Raw genomic sequence first — 22571 nt, forward strand, 5'->3', positions numbered from 1 at the left:
TAAGTCCGGAGACCTCAGGCAGGGGTCTCTGATGGAGTTTTGTTCTCCTGTCTCTTGGGAGCAGCAGAGTCAGCAAGGAGGTGGCCAGAATGTGAAGCACCGGCTGCTGAGGGTGGTTCAGCGCCTGTTCCAGTACCAAGTGCTCCTCACAGGTGGGCCCCACAGGAGGTCAAGGTGCACCGGGCTGGTGCGGGGAGGGGAAGCACCTGCAGAGGGGTTGAGGAGGCCTGGCAAGGTATGCGATGAGACCTCCCCTCCCACTGTGGCAGGAAGGTGTGGGAGGGAGGATGCCATCACCCCCTGCGGAGGCGCCAGGTCCAGCCACCACCTTCCCTCCGGCTGAGCTTTGGACCCCCTGCTGCCACGTGGAAACTTGCCCGAGTGGCCACCTGCTACGTCTCCCTTAAGCCTCTCCCGTCCTAACACACAGGAACTCACACCTTCCCCTGGGCTGCATTTCCTCCCTGGCTCAGTGGGTCTCATTTCCCTAAAGCTGTCTTATCACCAAAGCCCTCTTGAATCAGCGGATGTTTTCCTCCTTGGACCTGCTGGCCCTCTCTGTGGCTTTGCCGCTGACCACTTCCTGCTTCTCGAAGCCCTTTTCTCCCGGGGCTTCTGTGGTATACTCTCTCCCTGCCTCCCTCTGACCCCTCTAACCGCTCCCTCTCCATCTCTGCTGGCCACTCTCCACGGCCCCGTAAATATCAGTGATTCTTGGGGCTCTGCCCCAGGTCCTCATTTCTTCCTTCTGTACAAACTTCCCCCAGGAATGTTATCCCCTCCCCTACCTGTGCCTGCCAGAAACACCCTTACCTCTGTCCTGAGCAACTGCCTTCTAAATGGACAGAGACCTCTGGCTCAGGAGCTGGTGCTCTGGTGGGGAAGATGGAACTACACACATAGAGATAGGCGTGTAACTCCAGGGACCAACCAGGCTGTAAGAAAAGACATTAGGGCCAGGAGATGGAGGATTTATTCATCTAATTCAACCAGTATTTATTAAGCACCTACTGTGTACCAGGCTCTGTGCTAGATACTGGAAAGGTAGAAGTGAAGTAAACAGTCAAACTCTGTGATGCTATGGAGCTTATACTCGAACAAACAAATAAGGAAATAAAAGTATAATATGTCCATGATAAGAGCTTTACAGAAAAATAAAGCAGATTAAGGACATTCAGGGGAACAAGGATGCTGTATTAGATCCATCCCTCAGGGAACACCTGTCTGAGGAGGTAACATTGAACAGAGATATCAGTGAAGTGAGGACATGAGCAATATGAAGATCTGGAAGAAGAGAGTACCAGGTGGAGGAAATAGTAAGTGCAAAGGCCCTGGGGTCTGAGCAAGCTTGGCATGTTCAAGAAGTAGCAAGAATGCCTACATTGCCCCACTAAACGAGAGGCATGGAGAGGTAGCTGGAGAAAGACCAGCCTGTGTCGAGCCTTACGGGTGTAAATGTGTTAAGGGTCTGACACATCCCACTCTACCGTGTTGGTGGTCACATCTGTCTCCCCCAGCCGACTGTGTGTTTCTTTGGCATAGCACAGTGCCAGGCACACAGCAGGTGCTGAATAGATATTTGTGGAGTGAGTGAATGAATGACTAGCGGTGGTGGGCGTGATGCTGGTGGTGATTCTGGGGGCCCAGTTTTGTGCCAGTGTGTTCTTGTGATGGGCTAACAGAAGAGAGGGTGGGCACCTCATTCTTCTGGAAGTCTCATTCCATCTCTGGAGACAGAGGGGCTCCTGTTGTGGACACGACGGGCTGGCCTCACCAAGGCAAACTGACTCCTGGCTCTTGTTCTGTCTGCAGACTATTTGAATAACCTTTGCCCGGACTCGGCTGAGTACGATAACACGCAGGGTAAGTCCAGTGTGAACCCAGAGGAAGGGGATACGTTCCTGTTTTGGTCCCTCTCCCCAGCTCTGGACTCTACACCAGATCCCAGGCACACAACACAACCCTCTCCCACCAGCTGGGTGTGCAGGGGACGTGAGGCTTCTGGGGCTGCCGAGTGACTCCCCTTCACCTCAACCATGGGGGCTCCCTGGGATGGGCTGACATCCAGTCAGAGGAGGAGAAGGGGGTGACTAGAATTCAGTGATAGGAGGTGGTGCCAGGTCTAAAAATCTCACCCAGACTCCCTGTTTCCTCCCAGTTCTGTGTGGCTGTCCCTGCATATGACCTGCCAGGGCGGTCCCTATTTTAACATATTCTAGTTACAGCCAGGGAAACTGAGGCACGGGGTGGTCACGTGACTGTCAAGGTCACTTAGGCAGTAGTGGCCAACCTGGGATTGGGCCAGTGACCTGACCCGGCCATGGGAAGAATTGGTGCCACCCATACACAAGGCCCTGCAGGGGGACCTGCGTGGGGAGAGGCGAGGAGGTGGCAGCTAGCCCGGCCCGCCCCAGGAGGCCCAGCGCTCGGCTCTGCTTCTTTCTGTAGGTGCGCTGAGCCTCATCTCCAAGGTCACAGACCGCGCCAGTGACAGCATGGAGCAAGGGGTAAGTCCAGCCCTGGGCAGCTTCCGTTGGGTGCAGGTTCCAGGAGCCCCTCCACCCTGCACAGGTCTGCCTTGTGGTACCCCACTTCTTGGTGGGGGGTGCAGGCAACCATTTATTTCATGGGATCTTGCAGAGCTGTGGGTTCTGGCCCTGACATTTGCTGTGTGACCTCAGGTACTGTGTGTCCCTCTCTGGGTCTCCAGTTCACCATTTATTTGAATAGTGAAGGAGGCTGCAGACTTGCACAGACCTGATAAGTAGTGCCCAGACTGTGGTCTGAGAACATTTGCGTTAGCACCTGGAGTGGTTTGTAAACTACAGATTCCTAGGCACGCCTTAGGTCTTCCGAGTTGGAACTTCTGGGATAGGGTTCAGAGATAGGCATTTTTAACAAGCACCCCAAGTAAATGGCCCACAAAAGTTTGAGAGCCGTTCATCCACGAGAACATGTGAGCTCTAAGCGCACGCCTGGTTCTGACAGTGTATAACTCTGCATTCGGGAGATACTGATCAGATGCTTACTGCGTTTCTGTCCAGGATGGCCAGTTTTATCCCACCTCCCAACTCTGTTCCAGTGGTTACCACAGTTACTTGTGTCCACATATTTTCTGCTCCTCTAAGCAGTAAATATGCTAGAGCTGTGTGTTAAGAACGATTCTGAGGCCGAGTCCTAGACCAGTGGGAAAGAGTTCAGTGATCGGTTAGTGATGTCTTCCACAGGCAGAGGTGGGAGCGACGGTGGTATGTATGCCGAGCTGTTGCTCAGCTTTGCTGTGGCAGGTATGCAGAGCATCCTTATAATGAGTCATCAGCAGATAGAAATAGGGGAAAGGAAATAACGTCTCTTGGACCCCTGCTGTATGTCAGGTCTTGTATTGGGGTCTGGAGATGCAGAGCTAAGACGTGAAGCCCAGCCCTTGAGGAAATCACAGCTTAGTGGAGCAGTAAATACGTGGACATGGAGAACCATGATAAACATCGTGAGGGAGAGAGAGAAAGTGCTACAAGTTTCAGAGAAGGGATTCATCTCTCCAGCGGGGAGATCACTGAGAAGGAATGATACAGGAGGAGCCCACACAGGGAGGACTGTGCACGTGCCATGAAGGCAGAGGGAGCAAGGGTGGTCCAGGAAGAGGGCCTGGCCTGGGCACAGGCATGGAGATGGGAAAGTGCCAGACATGTCAGAGTTCAGAGGGTCACCCAGCATGGCTGGAAGATGGGAACAGCGTAGGCGCGGTCGGAAAACAGTCTGAGGGGAGAAGTCAAGGTGGCTGGTGGAGGCGTGTGCAAGTGTGGAGGCTGAAGCCAGCTGGGTGCGAAATCCAGTGGGTCAGACACGCTGTTGTCATCAGCACCCCCGCTCTGGTGTCCGTGGGCTCCCTGCTCTTTGTCATTTTGACATTTTGTACATTGAGATTTCCCTCAATGTAGCCAAAAAACAGAGGTGCTTTGGAGTCAGCGCCCTGTCATGATGTAGCAGCAGATGGGCTGGGCTGCCTGCGCTTCCCTTTAAGAGGGATATGCCTCTGCTTCCAAAAGGAAAAACTAGGTCAGGAAGGGCTGTGTCTTCCCTCCTGTGGCGAGCTCCTGCACACGGCCCCTGCCTGGAGGAGGAACTGGAGTAGCCCACGGCCAAACGCCCTCCTGGCTTTCTCCAAGGGCCAGGCTTGATGCTACGCCAAGATGCAGGCTGGCCGTTGTCTCTCCAGCTGCCTGCGGACACTGCACCAGGCCTGCTCTGGACTAGTGGCCTCCACCTCACGCCTGCTGGGATCGGGCTAGGACTCTGCCTGAGCCATGGACGGGCAGGTCCAGATAACCCAACCCCGACGCAGAGCTCAGTGGCTGTGAGTGTTCCTGAAAGATGGACTGAGGCTCTGCCTCTCCCTCCCCCCGGTCACCCCCCAGCTCAGGCCTCATCACCTCCCAGCTCTGCCATTCCATTCTCCATCTGGCAGCCAGAGTGATCCTATTAAAATATGTTTGAAGGTGCCAGAACCCCTTTTTGCAAAGTCTTCCGTGAATCCAGATGGCCTTCAGTAGAATCTGGAAAGTACTTATTGGTTGTGAGGACCAGCGAAGGCTACTTGGAGGAGGGCGGCGTTCGTTTGGGGTTTATGCTCACATCAAACCATTACCACAGTTCCTCACACAGGTCATAGCTGGAGGTATGGTTTCCAGGAAAAGCCAGATCCCACCACCCCGCCAATCCAAAATGGGACCCACATACCATCCAACACACAGTCTGAAACACCACCATCCCCACCTCTCCCCAGCCCGTGGCTACCACCATTCTGCTTTCTGAATAGAGCTTTTTTGGGAACAATTTTAAATGTATAGAAAACATTGAGAAGATTATACAGAAAGTTCGCATGCATGCCACAGTTTCCCCTGTTACGAACATCTTATATTAGCATGGTACATTTGTTACAGTAAAGAACCAATATTGATGTAGTATTATTAACTAAAGACCATAGTTCATTCAGATTTCCTTAATTTTTGCCTAATGTTTTCTCCAGGTTCTCATCCAGGATATCGCATCACTTTTATTTTTATTTTTTGTTTGTTTGTTTTGTTTTTTGGGTTTTTTTCACACACACACTGTATTTTATTTTTACAAGAGATAAATAAACTGACACCCAGCATTGTAAATGGATGACCACAACAAAAGCAACAATGATTGCAATTACCAAACACGAAACACACTCATACTATGTCATAATATTGACATTCAGTCCAGTAATCCTCCACTGTAACAGCTCCTTTACTTTGCAGTGAAAATTGATTTGTATATTTTTTGCCTCTGAGTCCTTGTGGGATTTTTTTTTTTTTATTCAAACAGAAAGTCACAAAAATTATAATCATCCTCATCAGTTCACTCAGTCCCATGTAATTAATTTTTTTTCATCTTGATCTTTTGTTAGCACTTTTATGAATTCATCAGTTTTCCATTAGAGTTCTGAAAATGCTTATTCATTCAGTTCAGCAGTATAGTCAGTTACCAGAAACCTGTACTTGTCAGAGTCTTTTCCATGAATTCCTTGAAGATGAAACCCTTTTATAGGAACATTTTTGCATAAGCATCAGAGTACACCTAGAACTGTCTGTAAATGACAAAAGACTTAAAAATGACCATGGTTAAAGATTTGATGAAAGTACATAATAATGCAATTGACAAGGAAATTTAGTTATTTCTGAGATATACATTTTAAAGTAATAACTAGAATTATGACTTACAACGTTATACCAGAACATACAAGATTTTTAGATATTTATCGCATCACTTTTAGATGTCATGTTTCCTTAGGCTCCTCTTGACTGTGACAGTTTCTCAGGCTTTCTTTGTTTTTGGTAACTTTGACAGTTTTGAAGAATACCAATCAGTTATAGTGTAGGATGCCCTCTGTTGGGATTTGTCTGATATTTTTCTCATGATTAGACTAGGTTTGTAGTTTAGGGGGAAGAAGATCACAGAAAGTACTACTCTCATCATATCATATGAAGGGTACATACTGGCAACCTGTTGTATGACTGTTGATGTTGACCGTGATCACCTGGCCAAGGTTGTGTTTGTCGGATTTCTCCATGTAAAGTTCCAGCCCCACCTGCCCTGTCCGTACTCTTTGGAGGAAAGTCACTATGCACAGCCCACATTTAAGGAATGAGGAACTATGTTCCCTCTCCTTGAGAGCAGGGTATCTACCTAAATTATTTGGAATTCTTCTGCAAGGGAGATTTGTCTCTTCTCCCTCATTTATTAATGTATTCACTAATTGTAAATAAATTATTTATATCAGTAAGAATTCACGGATATTTATTTTATGTTTGAGTTCTAATCCCATCTACTTTATTTTATTTCTCAAATTGTTCCAGCTTTGGCCATTGAGAGCCTGGCCAGTTGGTTCCTGTGCCCCTTTCACATACCCCCATCGATGTGGGTTTGGGTGGGGATTTTTATTTTGTTTATTTATTTTTCGAGCACTTCCTTACTTTCTGGCACTACAAGATGCTCCAGGTTCATGTTGTATATTTCCTGCCCCAGTTCTAGAATCAGCTATTTCTCCAAGGAGGCTTGGTCCTTTAATTGGATAATGGTATTAGAAACCAAGATCTGGGCACCAGGTTTGCTCATTGCTATTGGGGTATCATTTCTTCTAGAGTCTCTTAGCTATAGAGCAAAGTAATAAATGTGTATATACCAACCTCTGTATATACTCATATCTATAGCTATTTCTATATATAACCACCTGTATTAAGCTAGATGTGAGTTCTTACTGATGTCTTCAACTCTAATTCTTACCAAACGGATCATTCCAGGCTCCTTCCCTGGCTTATCTGTAAATTTCCACTCCAACAGGGAGAAACCTGGCTCCTGCCATCTAACATGCATTTATTTAATTGATCAGTTTACCTTCCTTCTTGGAAAATATTTTTCCTGGGTATAGAAATCTGGGTTGACCAATATTTTCTTTAAGAACTTTAAAGATGCCATGCCACTGTCTTATGGCCTGCCTAGTTTCTGATAAGAAGTCTGCTGCAATGTTTATATTTATCCTCTTTATGTAATGTGTCCCTTTTTTACTAGCTGCCTTCAAGATCTTCTCTTTACATTTGACTTTTAGAAGTTTGACTATGATATCTAAGTATGTGTGTTTTGGAGGGGTGTGGCATTTATCCTATTGTGATTCTTAAACTTCCTGGACCTGTGATTTGTTGTTGTTCATCAATTTTGGAAAATTCTCTTGGATGCTCTGTTCTTCCTCCCCACCCCCACTCTATTTTCTCTTTGTGTTTCAGTTTGGTGAATCTCAACTTACCTATCTCCCAAGTTCATTCATTCTTTCCTCAGCTGTGTTCAGTTTGCTGTTAAGCCTGTCAAAGGAATTCTTCATTTCTGATACCACATTTCTTATTTTTCACATTTCCATCTGTTCAGGCATGCTGTCTACCTTTTCCACTAGCTCCTTTAACATATTAATCATAGTTATTCTAATGTCCCTGTCTGATGGCTCCAACATCTGTGTCACCTCACATTCTGGTTTTCTTGAATGCTTTATCTCTTGAAAATGAGTTGGGGTTTGTTCTTGTTTTTTTGTGTTTCCCATAATGTTTAATCGAATACCAGACATTATGTGTAGAAGAACTGTAGAGACTGGGGGAGATAGTGTCTACCTCCAGAAGTGGACATGCTTCTTTTTTACTCATGCCATTCATGTCGAGGGTGGGAGTTGCATCAATCCAGTCAGTAGCTGAGCTGGGTTTAGGTTTTGTTGTCACCATCCTCGCCTTCAGAGCCCCACAGACTTCATGCTCCTCCAGAAGGGGACTGCCGTTACCTGATGCTGTTTGTTGGGCCTGAGGTGCCGGAGAGTTTTTCTCATGTTCCTGCTCCATCTTCGGAGATCTCTTTGTTCTTGCCCCTTCTCAGGGGTAGACCACTGTTTCCTGTTACTCAGTGCTAGGCTTATAGGTCACAGCTCTCCTGGACAAGCCTCAGTCTTAAGTAGGGCCTGTGAGCCAGGCTCTCTCAGCATTCCTGCCCCTCCTCTGCATGGTGGCAAAACTCTGCTGTGTGTCTCTGGCAGGTCTTTGACAGGTTTCTGCTTTGTGTTGGTGCACGATCCTGGGCCTGAGAGGTTACCCACCTCTTCTTGGAACAGATATCTTTTGCTTCTGCCCTTTCCCCAGAAGCAGTGGGTGGCTCTTTGCCTGGGCTCTGAGAGTGGGAGGGTTGCCCCACCTCTCCCAGTGGCTGAAGGGTTTTGTACCAGAGGGGGGCCTGTGGAAGTGGGCAGGGTTTTGTTCCAGCCCCCAGTGGTAGCCTGCTTGCCTTCACCACCAAGAGGGGGTTCTCTCTGGCCCCAGTCTTCCTTGTAAGTACCTGGCAGAAACTCCTGGAAAAGAGCTTGCAAGTGACTGCAGATGCCCCTTGTGTCTGGGGCTCCCTGTTATTCTGAACTGTCCCACCAGCCCACACCTGACCTTTAAGAATCTATTAACATTTTAGCTGCTTTCTTCTCACCTTCTTTATGCCGACCACCTCCTCCCCATGTGTTGCCAAAGGCAGAATAGCTCGTTCCTCTTGTGTTTCCATGGTGGGGCTGTGGTCAGTCTTTGGGACTCAGTTCACCCGATGGCCTTGGGACCCCACCTCTCCCATAGGCATAAGAAGAGTTATGCTTTTGCAGATGATATGGCTTTTTCTCCCTGTTAGGTTGGGGGCATGGTTTCCTTGCAGCTCCTACATGATAAGCGGAAGTGGAACAACTTATATACATTTCTTATGGGTAGGATTTTATGCCCTGAACGGGGGACAGTGTCAAGGCCTGAAATTCAAGACATTTTCTCTACACACTATTTTCACCTTGTTCATTGACTTTAGAAACAACCCTGCAAAAGGTTAAGGGGCGTGTGCCCCATGGGTTAGGTGCTTGTCATTTCTAATTTTACGGGATGCTGTGCATAGGCCTGGGGGCATGTCACCTTACGTATTGTGGATTCCCAGTGAGGGACCAACAGGGAGGTCCCGGCACACTTGTTTTTCTTGAGGGAGCATGGAGCATTTCCTCCACAGGTGCTACGCTTTTTTGGTTATTCTCTCTCAGGCCCTGCCCCCCACCCCCCACCAAGGGCGCAAGCCCACAGAGCCAGTCCAGCCTTGGGCATCTGTCACCTCTGGGTTATTGAGGTCCAGATGCTCCAGGTGTTACGGGGGACACAGGCTAGAGTAGGAGCAGAGGCCGGGAGACAAACAGGTATCGGACAGCACAGCGAGGCCACGTGACCATCTCCATGACGTGCAGAAAGATGGCAGTGTCAGACCCCAGGGCCAGAAAGACTAGCCTGCTTGTAGGCAGTCCACAGAGGTGGCATCCTGCAGACCCAGGCTCAACTCCTGGTCCTGCCACCGACAGGAGGTCAGATTGGGAGCAAGTCCCTTCTGGGCTGCATTTCCTCCTCTGAAGTGGAAACAATGCCACTCCTTCAGAGGAGATGAGGCGTCCTGACCATCTCCCCCTCGCCCTGCTCCCACCAACAGGAAAACCTACAGAAGCTGGTCCACATTGAGCACAGCGTTCGGGGCCAAGGTGATCTCCTCCAGCCAGGAAGGGTGAGTGCCACCACCGCCGCCAAGGGCAAGGGCAGGGGGCAGCCCGGCAGGCGGGCGAGGCCTTGATAAGCCCCATTGTTCAGCTGGGCTGGCCCCAGGCAGGCCTGGCTGCAGGTGCCGTTCACCCAGGAGGGTGGGGGGAGGGCAAGGGCTCTGCTGGGCTCCTCAGGCCCCCCAGCTGCCTCGCCTGGGGTTTTCCGCTTTCAGGGCCTTTAAAGAAACAGTGCCATTTGGGTTCCGTGTCCCTCTGAGAAAAAGAGACACCAGTATTCTTAGTTTAGTCCAGTTGCTGGGAAATCAGGGAAATCATCTCTCAGGAACCCCAACAAAGCATTTTAAAAGTAACATTTTGGGGGATTCCCCTGGTGGCACAGTGGTTAAGAATCCGCTTGCCAGTGCAGGGGACATGGGTTCGAGCCCAGGTCTGGGAAGATCCCATATGCCGTGGAGTAACTAAGCCCATGTGCCACAACTACTGAGCCTGCACTCTAGAGCCCGCGAGCCACAACTACTGAGACCGCGTGCTGCAACTACTGAAGCCCGTGCACCTAGAGCCCGTGCTCCGCAACAAGAGAAGCCACCGCAGTGAGAAGCCCGTGCACCGCAACAAAGAGTAGCCCCCGCTCGCCGGAACTAGAGAAAGCCCACGCACAGCAATGAAGACCCAACGCAGCCAAAAATAAATAAATAAATTTAGAAATAACATTTTTTAAGAGACAAATTTACCAACTTTTAAGCTTCCAAATGGAAAACATAAAACACAGCTCAAGAGTAGTCAAAAAATGTGTTTATTACCTATTCCAGTCCATGAAGGACAAGGAACAAAGGAATGAGAGATTGCATTTAGGTGTAAAATCACACCTAATGTTTTGGCCCGCGTCATCAGTTTACTGAATATTTATTAAACATCTGTTTGTATCCTCCAGAATTGAGGGGGCTGTAACAACTGTTCACAGGTCTTCAGCCGTTTTAGCAAACTTTCAAAGGCTCTGTTCCGATTGGACCCCTTGTGGTAACGAACCAGCAAGCGAGTCATTGTTCGGACCACTCTGTGGCCAGAATGGTGTCTGGGGTTGATGTAATTCAAGGTGGATGCTCCTGAAAGGCCAGGTGCCTGTCCCCAGAGCTGCTCCACCAAACACGGAGCACGTCTCCTAAGCTGGGAATTCTCCCACGAGTTGCTCTCTGGTATTCTGGGAGGCACCGTAATTTGTTTCCCACTAAAGGGCCTCCCCCCGATCCTTCTCCAGGACGTAGGGGGGTGTCAGCCTGACCACGGAGGTCTGCTTCTCTCCCCACAGGAGTTTCTGAAGGAAGGAACACTGATGAAAGTAACAGGGAAAAACAGACGCCCCCGACACCTGTTTCTGGTAAGTACCTGGCCCCCCTCCAGGACCCAGGACTGTCAAGTTCTGTAAGGTGTTCTGGGGCAGTACTCAAGGACAGCTGGAAGCAAAGGGGAGACCAGACCAGAGCGTAATCCTTCAGGTGAGGATCATTCTGAATAGCCGAGCTTTCCAGAAAGCTGAGGCCTTTACAACCCATCCCTCATGTATTACTTGAATGATTTTGAGGGGAATGTTGCCAAAATTTAATTACCCAGGTGCCCATCCTAAAACCAAGAAGTTCTTAAACCGGGAATAGCTGTTCAACTGCCTTATCTAACAAACGAGAAAACTGAGATCCCGAAAGGAGGGTTGGCTTGGCCGGATCTGCCCACAGGTCGGTGGCAGAGGCCCAGAAGGGAGCCAGGGTTCTGACCCGAGCCCAGCCCTTTCTCCACTGTGCACAGGATGGGATATCCGTAACATTTTTGATGATTTACCGCCACAGTCTGGAACACCAGGGAATGTCCAGGCCTGGGGTATAGTAACATCAACCTCAGTGGCTACCGAGCTACAAGCAGCTCTTTGCCCCAGTCCTGAGACCCGCCCCCGACCCTGCAAGTTGTTTTGCCTTTTAAGTTCTTCTCTCTGCTGGATGTAATTTTTCTCTCTGCTCCTTCGCCGTTAGCTGTCATCAACTGGCAGTTGTGGCTGCCCTAACAGCCTCGTTACACTTTGTTACAATCGTGTGCAAAGTAAAAGGAGAGAGGCTCTGAGTCAGTGTGTAGGACCAGGCCGACAAAGGAAGGGCATTGGAGGAGCGGGAACAGCATAAGCAAACGTAGAGGCGGGAGGAGCGTGGTGTGTCTGGAGGAGCTCTGTGAGTCTCGTGGAGTCATTGGCTGCAGATGGGGTCTTCCACTCATGAGCTGGGTCTACACCAGGCCTCAGATAGACCCTCTGCCACTTGGGGACTGAATTTCAGAGAGGGCTCATGGTCCTGAGCAGGGGAATCCTGGGCCTGACCGAAGCGGCACGTCTGCGGCTGCCCATCAGGGTTTGGGGAGCCTCTGTGGCACGTGTCCCGAGGCCCCAGCCTGGCCTCAGTGGGTCACTCCACTCCTCATAGAGCACAAGGGGCGCCGAGCTTAGAGGCTCTTCTCCCTCTGTTCCGTCCTCGCAGCCACCTGTCACCTCCCGTGAGAACCCCTCCCTCTGGCTGGCTGGTGCTGCAGTGCAAGGCAGGCAGCGTGGTCCTGGACCACTCATAGAGCCCTGGGTGCTCGTGGCATTGCCATGGCAGCAGGGGCTCGAGGGGCAGCCGCAGGAAGGCTGGAACCGCTGTGGTAGTGACACAGGCGGGTTCCCCAGGGTGGGCGGGGTTTGGTCACCATGTGACCACCACCAGTACACTACCCTGCACACACTTGGAGGCACCCTCATTTACTCGTGACCCTGGCTCTGCCACTGATGAGGTTTGTGATCCTAGGAGGTTGTCTAGCCAGTCTGTGCCTCGGTTTCTCCCTCTGTGAAATGGGGATGATAATAACAGCACCTGCCTGAGGGAATTGCTGGGGGATGAATTGAGATCATTCCGGGGGCTTAGCCCAGCACCTGGCCTGCCCGGGAGTGCATGTGGAATGGCCAGTAGTCCTTGTCAGTGTTAGAAGAACAGAGCCAGAAGGGGCTTTGAAGGCTCCTCTGACCCAGGGGTCGGCCTGCTGCCTGTTTTGTTCAGAAAGGTTCATTGGAACGCAGCCTCACGCATTCTTTTATGATTGTCGGTGGCTGATTTTAGGCTGTAGCAGCTGAGTTGAGCAGTTGCGACAGAGACCACCTGGCCCACAGAAACTGAAATATTTACTATCTGGCCCTTTACGGAAAAAATTGCCAACCCTGGTCTATTCCAACTCTGTTTAGACAGTGAGGCCCAGAGAGAGGAAGGGTTTGCCTGAGGTTACACGGCAGCTCAGTGCCCAGGCTGGGTCTCCCACACCGCCCTGGCCAGAAGCACCAAGAGAGCTGGTGGCAGGAAAACTCACCCATTCTGTCCCCTCAGCAGACTCTGTCTGCAGGGAGAGGAGTGTAAATCCTGAGTTCTTGCTCCATTTCAGACCCCGAGATGCCTTGTCCTGTTCTATCCTCAGGACACCCCTAGTCTGCCTTGGCTCCTATGCATAGGGGCTCACTGGGGGCCACTCTCAATGTTTGTAGTGATGTGGGGGTGGGGATGTCCCCCGCTTGGCAGGTGAGGAGGCTGAGGCTCAGAGAGGGCAACGGCTTGTCCATAGTCACAGAGCTGCTGCAGAGCAGGGTCAGGACTGACGGCCCACAGCCCCACCCAGAGCGTGGCGTCGGCTCTTCAAGCTGTAAACTTTTAGCCAAACAGAAACACTCTCTCCAGAGGAGAAATGACTTTCCTTATGTTTCCTCACCTCTGCCCTGCTTCGGGGCAGGAAGCTTCAGTTGTTCATTCAACAAATATTAATTGGGCACCTACTACGTTGCTGGAGGTACGGCGGTGAATAGAACACACCAGCTCCCTGTCCCCAAGGAGCTTCCCCCTTCCCTCCCTTCCTTCCTTAACTTTGCTTGGTAGAGGCTTAATTAATTAATTTTTAATATTTTATTTATTTTTATTTTTGGCTGTGTTGGGTCTTAGTTGCGACACGTGGGATCTTTGTTGTGGCATGCGTGATCTTCCGTTGCGGCGCGCAGGCTTCTCTCTAGTTGGTGCGGGCTTCTCTCTAGTTGAGACGCGTGGGCTCAGTAGTTGTGGTGCGCGGGCTTAGTTGCCCCACGGCATGTGGGATCTTAGTTCCCCGAACAGGGGTTGAACCTGTGTCCCCTGCATTGGAAGGTGGATTCTTTACCACTGGACCACCGGGGAAGTCCCTGAGGCTTAATTTATATAGAGTTAAATGCATCAGTTTTAAGTGTACGTGTTAGTATGTGTTGACAATTGTATATCATCGTGTGACCACCACCTGGGTCAAGGTACAGAACATATCCAGCCCCCAGAAAGTTCCCCTGTGCCGCTTGTCAGGCACCTTCCCCCACCCCCACCCCAGGCAACCACTGGCCTTGTTTCCATCAGTATAGATGAGTTTTGCCTGCTCTGGAGCTTCATATAAATGTTGTGAAGCAGCGTGTACTCCAGAGTCTGGCTTCTTTTCCCTGGCATGTGTTGGACGTTGAGCCCTGTCATCAGGCATGTATCTGTCTGCTCTGTGGTTACTGTGTGGCTGTGAGGTGTGGATGAACCACAGTTTCTGTGTCTAGTCACCTGTTGATGGACGTTTGGGTTGTTTTTCTTTGGGGCTGTTATGAATAAGCCTCTAAGAACATTCCCATACCTGACTTTTTGTGGGCATCTATCTGCATTTGTTCCTCCTGGGTGTCTATGTCAGAGTGGAATTGCGGGGAAGGGTGTCCCGTTTCAGGCCAGAGCGGTTTTGCTCTCCTGTGTGGGTCACGGGGAATGCAAGATGCCTCTGCTCAGTGATGCTCCAGGACACACCCAGCACAGCTTTCTGGGGCCAAGACACGTCTGATGGGGTTCCCCTCTCCCCAGATGAGTGATGTGCTCCTGTACACGTATCCCCAGAAGGATGGGAAGTACCGGCTGAAGAATGCATTGGCAGTGGCCAGCATGAAGGTAGATACCTGGGGTGGGTGGGGGGACCCCAGGGGAGGCGGAGACACAGCCCTGCTTTTGGAGCTCACACACCAGCGGAGGTGAGGGAGCCTGGGTTGTGAGTTACAGCAGGATTCTGTTGTAGGTAGTCCAGGGGGAGTGAGGGTGAGGGAGGCCTCCTGGGCGGGGGAGCTGAGTCCCTCAGAGTGGATAATATTTGGACAAATAGGGAAGGGAGAGGAGAAGGGGGTCCTAGGAGGAGGGAAATGCATAAGGAAAGGCTCGGAGGGAGGAAACAAGCAGGTGTTTTTTTTCAATTGTGGTAAAATATGCATAATATAAATTTACCATTTTAACCATTTTTAAGTATACAATTTGACAGCATCAAGTACATTCACGTTGTTGTACTGCCACTGCCACCATCCACCATCCGCCATCCACCCCAGAACTCTTTTCATCTTTCCAGTGTGAAGCTCTGTCCCCATTAAACACTAATTCCCCATCCCCCCTCCGCTAGGCGCTGGGAGCCACCATTCTACTCTCTGTCTCTATGAATTTAGCTACTCTAGGGACCTCATATAAGTGGAATCATATGCGATATTTGTCCTTTTGTGACTGGCTTACTTCACTGAGCATAATGTCCTCAAGGCTCATCCATGTGGTAGCAAGTGTCAGAATCTCCTTCCTTTTTGAGGCTGAATAATACTCCATCGTATGTGTAGACCACACTTTGTGTACCCATCATCCATCCATGGACACTTGGGTTGCCTACACCTTTTGGCTGCTGTGAATAATGTACATGGGAGTGCAAATACCTATTCAAGTGGCAGGTATTTCTTAAATGTGAGAGAGATGCCAGCCCAGCTGGACATTCTCACGGGTGAGCTTGGAGAGAAGGGAAGGTGACAGAGCTGTGACCTCACTTGCTGTAACTTGGGTCCCGAATACGGGGCTGGTTGGGAGCTGATGGGGATTCTCAATGAGCAGGAAGGTTTAGGAAGTTAATTCCAGCCCAGCGTGGGGGCAGGGTCAGAGAGGGGAGCACTCAAGTGGGGGAACTGGGTGCGGGCTGTCGTTTGGGAGGGCGGAGGGACGGGAGGGAGGAAGAGCTGTAGGGGCCCTGCAGGGGCTTTCCCGCTCCTGAGGCTCCTAACCTGGAGAAGGGGAAGGGAAACACCTCCTTCAGCTGGGAGGCGGCTTCCCTTTTTGAACCAAAGCTTCTGCTCAGGAGTCTGTGACAGAGGCCGTGAGGGAGGGTGGCCGCTGGACAGGTACTTGTCCAGAACGATGGGTTCTAAGAGGGATGCCTGTAGCCTTCCTGGGTGTGGGCGGGTGGCCACAGAGTTGGAGTCGGCAGCCGAGCCCTCACCGCGCGTGCATGCACACACACACACAAACACACACCCCCCATCTTCCACGTAAGAAAGGTTTGCCCTTTACAATGAGGAAACTCAGGCTCAGAGTGGGGCAGTGGCAGGACCCCTCCCACCCCCATCCTGAGGGGCCGCTCTTGGTTTCCAGGTCAGCCGCCCTGTGATGGAGAAAGTGCCCTATGCCCTGAAGATCGAGACTTCTGAGTCCTGCCTGACCCTGTCTGCAAGGTAGGAGGAGGGGAAAGGAGGGAGGGTCTGGGGCAGAAGGGGCAGGATTTTGCTGGTGGGAACATTTGGAATAGCAGATGCTGGAAGTGTTGTCATTTTTATTTTGGTATCCTTTTGGGTAAAGGACTTTTGTCTTTTCATTATTTCTTGTCCTTTTTTGGATCACAGACCTCTTGGAGAATCTGGTAAAACTATGACTTCTCTCCCCAGAAAAAAAATGAGCATACACATAATACTTTACATAGAATCTCAGGGGTTTCCAGAGCCCGTTGCTTAAATATAAAAATATCTCATCGTTGTAAAACCCTAAGGATTATTGGGTCTTTGCAGCAGTAAGAAGAGTTACAGCCAGTGAAAAGTGCATGGTGCACCTTAGTTCACAAAATGGTCTGCGTTTAGGCTTCCAGGTCTGGAGAGTGAGAGAAAAATAAGGAGTGAGCATTCATCATTTTACTTTCCCTGTTTGGGGGTAAGGCTTTTTCTATCAGAGATGACTGTTTTCTTTAGGCCCTCGAGCTCTGCCCCGGGGACCCCTCCTCGCTGGCTTCTGGCAGAGAAAGAGCTCCCCCCTCCCTCTTTCAGGGCAAGGCCAGGTCAAGCCGGGGGGTGGGGCTCAGAAACCAGGGAGCGGGGGCTCCTGCCAGGGGCCTCTCTGGGCACAGTAGGGGTACAGAGTTGCCCAGGTTGGGGTGTCTTCCCTCCCAGCCAGCGTGTGACCCGGGCGGCAGCAGGTCCCCTTGTGGGCGTGGTTCTGGGTGTGGGATGGGACGTCCGGCCTGACGCACACGCTCTCTCATAGATGCGCTTTCCCGTCCTCAGTGCCCAGTCCTGTGCTGAGGACACAAACTGTCTAAGCCTTGATTTGCTCAGAAGAGCCCACTTTACAGGTTGGAAAGTTATGACCTAGCAGAGCATAACTGCTGTAATAGTAGTGATGACAAAGGTGACATGCACTGGGCACCTGCCAGGTGTCAGGCGCATCCTCGGATCCTCAGCACCACCCTTGGAGGTGGGGCCTGCAGCTCCTCCCATGTGCAGGGAGTTGAGGCCTAGAGAGGGGTTCCACATCCATGTGAGGCAGAACTGGTGTTCAAACGCAGGACTGTGTGAGCCAGAGCACTTCTCCACTACTATCTACTGCCTGAGGGGGTAGAAGTAGCCTTGGAAATTCTAAGGAGTGACCCCTCCATCTGGGGAAGTGAGGGAAGGCTTCCTGGAGGAGGTGATGCCTGGGTGGGATTCCATGGCCTCTCCTCTCCTTATCTCTAGGTAAAATCAGGGGCATGAGGAGGCCCAGGGTATGGTTTCCTTTTGCCCAACCGTGAAGTGAGGGTAGTGACCGGCCACGCTCAGCCCTTCAGGTGGGGCTGCCCGTCTCTCCTAGGCAGAGGCACTGCTCTTTGGCCAGTGGCCTCAAGGAGCCACTGCCACTGTCAGGCCGGTCACCTTCCTGCTAGCCCCAGATACTTCACACTGAAGCTTCCAGGGGACTCATGCATCTCCTTTTAGGGACGTGGCATCTGGCTGCCCACCACCCTCCCTCCCAGGCCAAACTGGTCCCTTCTTCTGGTTTGAGTCTGCACACTTCGTACGGGGTGGGAAAGACATCTAGGGGGCTCTGTGAGAATTTCCACCCTGAAGCTGCTCTGGGGCAGCTCAGGCCAGGTGTGGCTCTCACCACTCAGGAGACCCTGCCAGGCTCGGAGCAGGGATGGGAAGTCTGCGTTTTGGATGAGTGAGTGGGAAGTTGTGTGGGAAACTGAGGAGGAAGATGGAGAGAGTGGGACGGTGACCGTTGCCAGCATTTATCCACCCACCCTCCCAGTGGTACCTGGCCCTCAGCCCCCCTGCCAGCCTGCCCCCCTAAAGTGTGGGACCCCTTGCTTTTGCACGGTGCTGTGTCCTCGACAGAGTCCCCCACACCACACGTGTCATTTGGTCCCTACAACAGCTCTGGGAGTTAGAGGAGCAGTGTTGGATGTTCCCTTGTTACAGGCAGAGCCCGAAGACAAGTAACGTTTGGGGCCGCCTGCTCGGAAGCAGAGGTGCCGCGGTGCAAGCCTTGGCCCGTCTGGCGGGTGGCCGGGCTGGCCAGTGGGGTTTCGGGCATGGGGGAGAGAGGCTCCGGCGTCGGGGAGGGGCGGGGGCCACCAGGACGTGGTCCGCCCCCAGAGGGCGGAAGGCAGAGCCCTTGTGCGCCCCTTGCTCACTCCAGCTCATGCCCACAGCTCCTGTGCAGAGAGGGACGAGTGGCACAGCTGTCTGAGCAGAGCCCTCCCTGAGGACTACAAGGCCCAGGCCCTGGCTGCCTTCCAGCATAGCGTGGAGGTGAGTGGAGTTTCTGGGGCGCCCATCTCACAGACCTGGGTTTCCCTGGGGCCCCTGCACACCCACAAGGCCTCGCCTCTCCTTCCATCAGGGCCCTGGGTCCTCCCCGCGCCCGGCTCAGGGTGATTACCGTGCAGCCCACAGCCTGGCACCTAGGGCTCTGTTTGTAACCGAGGTCAGCTCCCTGGGGGTTGCAGGGGAGCCTGTAGAAGTGGAGTCCACCCCGCCCACACACGTACACACCCCGTACGGGGTAGGGGGGGCGCCCATCCAGCTGGTCTCCTGACCCCGCTGCTTGCCCGATTCCGCTGCTCCAGATACGGGAGAGGCTGGGGGTCAGCCTGGGGGAGAGGCCCCCGACCCTAGTGCCTGTCACACACGTGATGATGTGCATGAACTGCGGCTGTGACTTCTCCCTCACCCTGAGGCGCCACCACTGCCACGCCTGCGGCAAGGTGAGTCCCCGTCAGGGGCTGTGGGCGTGGGGGCGGCGTCGGGTGGGGACCGGGGGGCGTCCAGCAGCTGCTGCGTGTCGGGCCCAGAGTGGGGCATGCTCACACCAACCCTGTGAAGTTAAGTCCCCTTTTACTGGTACCCTCCCACCAGGACTCCAGATCCCAGGCCCATCCCACTACACCAGCAAGCTCTCAAAAGGAAGTCGTAGCGGATGTGGTGGTTATCCTGGGATGAAAAGCATCCTGTCACGGTTAAGGGCACGGGCTCATCAGAAAAACAGATCAGCTTACAGCATGGCGATGCTAGTTAGCAAAAGTGTAGTGTAAAAAGAGTTTCATCTTCAAGAAATTCATGGAAAAGACTCTGACAAGTACAGGTTTCTGGTAACTGACTGTACTGCTGAACTGAATGAATAAGCATTTTCAGAACTCTAATGAAAAACTGATGAACTCATAAAACTGCTAACAAAAGATCAAGATGAAAAAAAAGAAATTAATTACATGGGACTGAGTGAACTGATGAGGATGAGTATAATTTTTGTGACTTTCTGCCTGAATTAAAAAAAAAAAATCCCACAAGGACTCAGAGGAAAAGAATATACAAATCAATTTTCACTGCAAAGTAAAGGAGCTGTTACAGTGGAGGATTACTGGACTGAATGTCAATATTATGACATAGTATAAGTGTGTTTCATGTTTGGTAATTGCAATCATTGTTGCTTTTGTTGTGGTCATCCATGTACAATGCTTGGTGTCAGTCTATCTATCTCTTGTAAAAATAAAATACAGTGTGTGTGTGTGGGAAAAAAAAAAAAAAAAGTGTAGTGTATATTTGAAAGTTGCTAAGACAGTAGATCTTAAAAGTTCTCATGACAAGAAAGGAAAATTGTAACTGTATGTGGCAGATGGATGCTCACTGGACATTGTGGTGACCATTTCAGCATACAGTCTCCCCTGATGTCCACAGGGCATTGGTTCTGGATCCTGGGATCCCCGTGGATACCAAAATCCGAGGACGCTCAAGCCCCTTATGTAAAATGGGGTCGTAGTTGCATATAACCTACACACATCCTCCCGTATACTTTAAGTCATCTCTAGATCACTTATAATGCCTAATACAATGTAAATGCTACGTGAATAGTTATAAATACAGCATGAGTTCCGTGTAAACAGTGGCCAGCACATGGCAAATTCACATTTTGCTTTTGAAACTTTCTGGAATATTTTTAATATTTTTGATCCACAGTTGGTTGAATCCGTGGATGTGGAACCCACAGACATGGAGGGCCCACTGTATATATGTATATTGAATCATTACATTGTACACCTGAAACTAAAATAATGTTACGTATCCCTTATATCTCAATTTTTAGAAAAGAAAAACAGATAAGCACCTGCACAGAAACATAATTACTGTGCTCAGAGCACGGGGCCCTGGAGGAGGTGGGGGCAAGCGGGCAGGGGGCGCGGACGCGTCACTGTGCATGTGCTGGGGGGGTGAGACCCTCTGACACGCATCCCCCCACCAGATCGTCTGCCGGAACTGCTCAAGGAACAAGTACCCTCTGAAGTACCTCAAGGACCGCATGGCCAAGGTGTGTGACGGCTGCTACGGGGAGCTGAAGAAGAGGGGCGGGGACATCCCAGGCCTGATGAGAGGTACCGGGAACCACCCTCCCTTTCTTCCCCACGTGGCTTCTCCCAACCACCTTCCTGGGGAGGCTCTGAACAAAAGCAGCCCTCAAGGAAGAAACCATTTCCCCAAACATTGATTCTGTAGAAAGTGCATAGGTGCACCCAGAAGAAGGGTTCCACGGACAGCTAAGTTTGGGAAACGCTGGGTCCACACGTCTGTGGCGAGGACGGTTGGCCAGCGCTCACGTCTGCTCTGCGTAGCGGCCCTCTCTGCAGGCCTGTGTTCCGTGGGGCCTTTTTGCAATAAGGATGACGAGATGGAGAGCAGAGGCGTCGTGGTCACGGAGGGGCTGAGGGTCCTCCAGTAAAGGAGCCCGAGGCAGCTGAGCTGGCCCGTGAGAGCCCGTGCGCAGGGGACAGGCTTTGGCAGAGCAGGGTCAGCTGGAGGGAAAGCAGGTGGATCCTGGGCCTAAAACCAAACTCCCCCTCCCCCATCCTCCGGGGCCACCTGAGGCCATTGGAGAGGACAGCCCAGCCTCATGGGGACTCAGAGAAGAGGGGCTAGCCAGCACTCAGGGAAGGCCTGCCCCCAGCCCCGCCTTTGTGTTAGCAGAGGGGACTGTGCCCGTCTTTCTGGTCACACTGAACTGCCCCAGTGAGGCTGGGTCCCATCTCGGGAGGGACGGGAGCTCAGATTTTACAGACACGTGGCTTCCGTGCCCATCCGCGTGGACGCTCACCTCCCTTCCGGCGCTTGTCTTGCTGCAGGGCGGCCGGTGAGCATGAGCTTCCCCCTGTCCTCCACCCGCTTCTCGAGTAGCGCCTTCTCGTCCGTCTTCCAGAGCATCAACCCCTCAGCCTTCAAGAAGCAGAAGAAAGTCCCTTCGGCACTGACCGAGGTAAGGCAGGTGGGGCTACCTGCGTGGGAGGCTGTGGATTTAGAAGTTTCTCGGTCCTTCTCAGTGGACAGGGACGGACCCCCCGCCCAAGCCGGACCAGGCTCTTCAGGACAAAGACGATCCCTAATGGGAGGCGTCCTGACTCACGCTAACAAAGGCAGCCCTGAAGCACAGGCCCGTCTCCTGGGTGACTGAGAAGACACCTGTTGGTGGCAGAGGACAGGAGCCCAAGTGGTTGTAGGTGGTGCTAGGAGACATCTCTCCCATCCTTTTCTGCACCTGTCCCCCCAGCCTAGACCTAGTCCCCAGGGTTACTGCACAGATCACCCGGGCACTTGGGTCTAAAGCCGTTTGTCCTGGCTCAGGTCTCCCATGTCAGCTTCCCTGCCCCCTGCCCCCGCCCCCGAGCTTTGCACCATTCTCTCACCCTGGGGGTCCCACGCGGGCTCAGGTGGTGAGCCTCCTGAAGGTCGTGGGGCTCTTTGCAGGAAACCTCAGAATTAGCTAAACTCAATTCCATTCTGGAAACAGGACCAGATTACATGTCTGTATTCTAATCACAACCGCAAACAAATGTGTGCCATGAATATACATGCCGTCAAAAGAAGAGTGATCAGCTGTTTCCAGGTTTTCTCATTAATATTCATTATTGAGTAGCAGGTGGTAAGGGCTTAAAAAAGTGTTAGGGATGCGAATTTTAAATGAGTACAGTTCTGTCCATTAACTTAATTCCTTTTGCATTTTAAAAATCTTGTAAATAACACATATGTGATAAAATCTTGTAAATAACACATATGTGATAAAAATTTTTTCACAACACAGAAGACTATATGATGAAAAGTGAGTTTCTCTCCCTCCCCAGACTCCTTCAGTCCCACCCCTCAAAGGTAACCACCATCAGGTTTCTTATGGACTCTTCCAGAAATTTTTGTGCATATACATAATGAAGATAGACGATCATAGACCCTTTTTTTTACCCGAAAGATGATATACTGGGTCCTCTGTACATTTCTTCTAGTTAATTTATCTTCGATATCGTTATTTCACAGTAGTTCATACACATAAATCTCACA

At 51.3% G+C, this 22571-nt stretch overlaps 1 protein-coding gene across 1 annotated transcript in view; it reads left to right on the forward strand.

The window, feature by feature from the left end:
• FGD5 (FYVE, RhoGEF and PH domain containing 5) overlaps window positions 1-22571 on the forward strand; it is a 116283-nt gene that overhangs the window by 84644 nt on the left and 9068 nt on the right. The window contains exons 8-18 of the mRNA XM_007192631.2: window positions 65-152; window positions 1813-1863; window positions 2449-2507; window positions 9547-9618; window positions 10920-10988; window positions 14518-14601; window positions 16102-16181; window positions 18410-18509; window positions 18827-18964; window positions 20494-20623; window positions 21368-21498. Of these exons, the coding sequence (XP_007192693.2) occupies window positions 65-152; window positions 1813-1863; window positions 2449-2507; window positions 9547-9618; window positions 10920-10988; window positions 14518-14601; window positions 16102-16181; window positions 18410-18509; window positions 18827-18964; window positions 20494-20623; window positions 21368-21498 (1002 nt within the window). The remainder of the gene's footprint in view (window positions 1-64; window positions 153-1812; window positions 1864-2448; window positions 2508-9546; window positions 9619-10919; window positions 10989-14517; window positions 14602-16101; window positions 16182-18409; window positions 18510-18826; window positions 18965-20493; window positions 20624-21367; window positions 21499-22571) is intronic.

The sequence above is a fragment of the Balaenoptera acutorostrata genome, chromosome 10 (assembly GCF_949987535.1).
Source record: "Balaenoptera acutorostrata chromosome 10, mBalAcu1.1, whole genome shotgun sequence".
In the NCBI taxonomy this organism is placed as follows: domain Eukaryota; kingdom Metazoa; phylum Chordata; class Mammalia; order Artiodactyla; family Balaenopteridae; genus Balaenoptera; species Balaenoptera acutorostrata.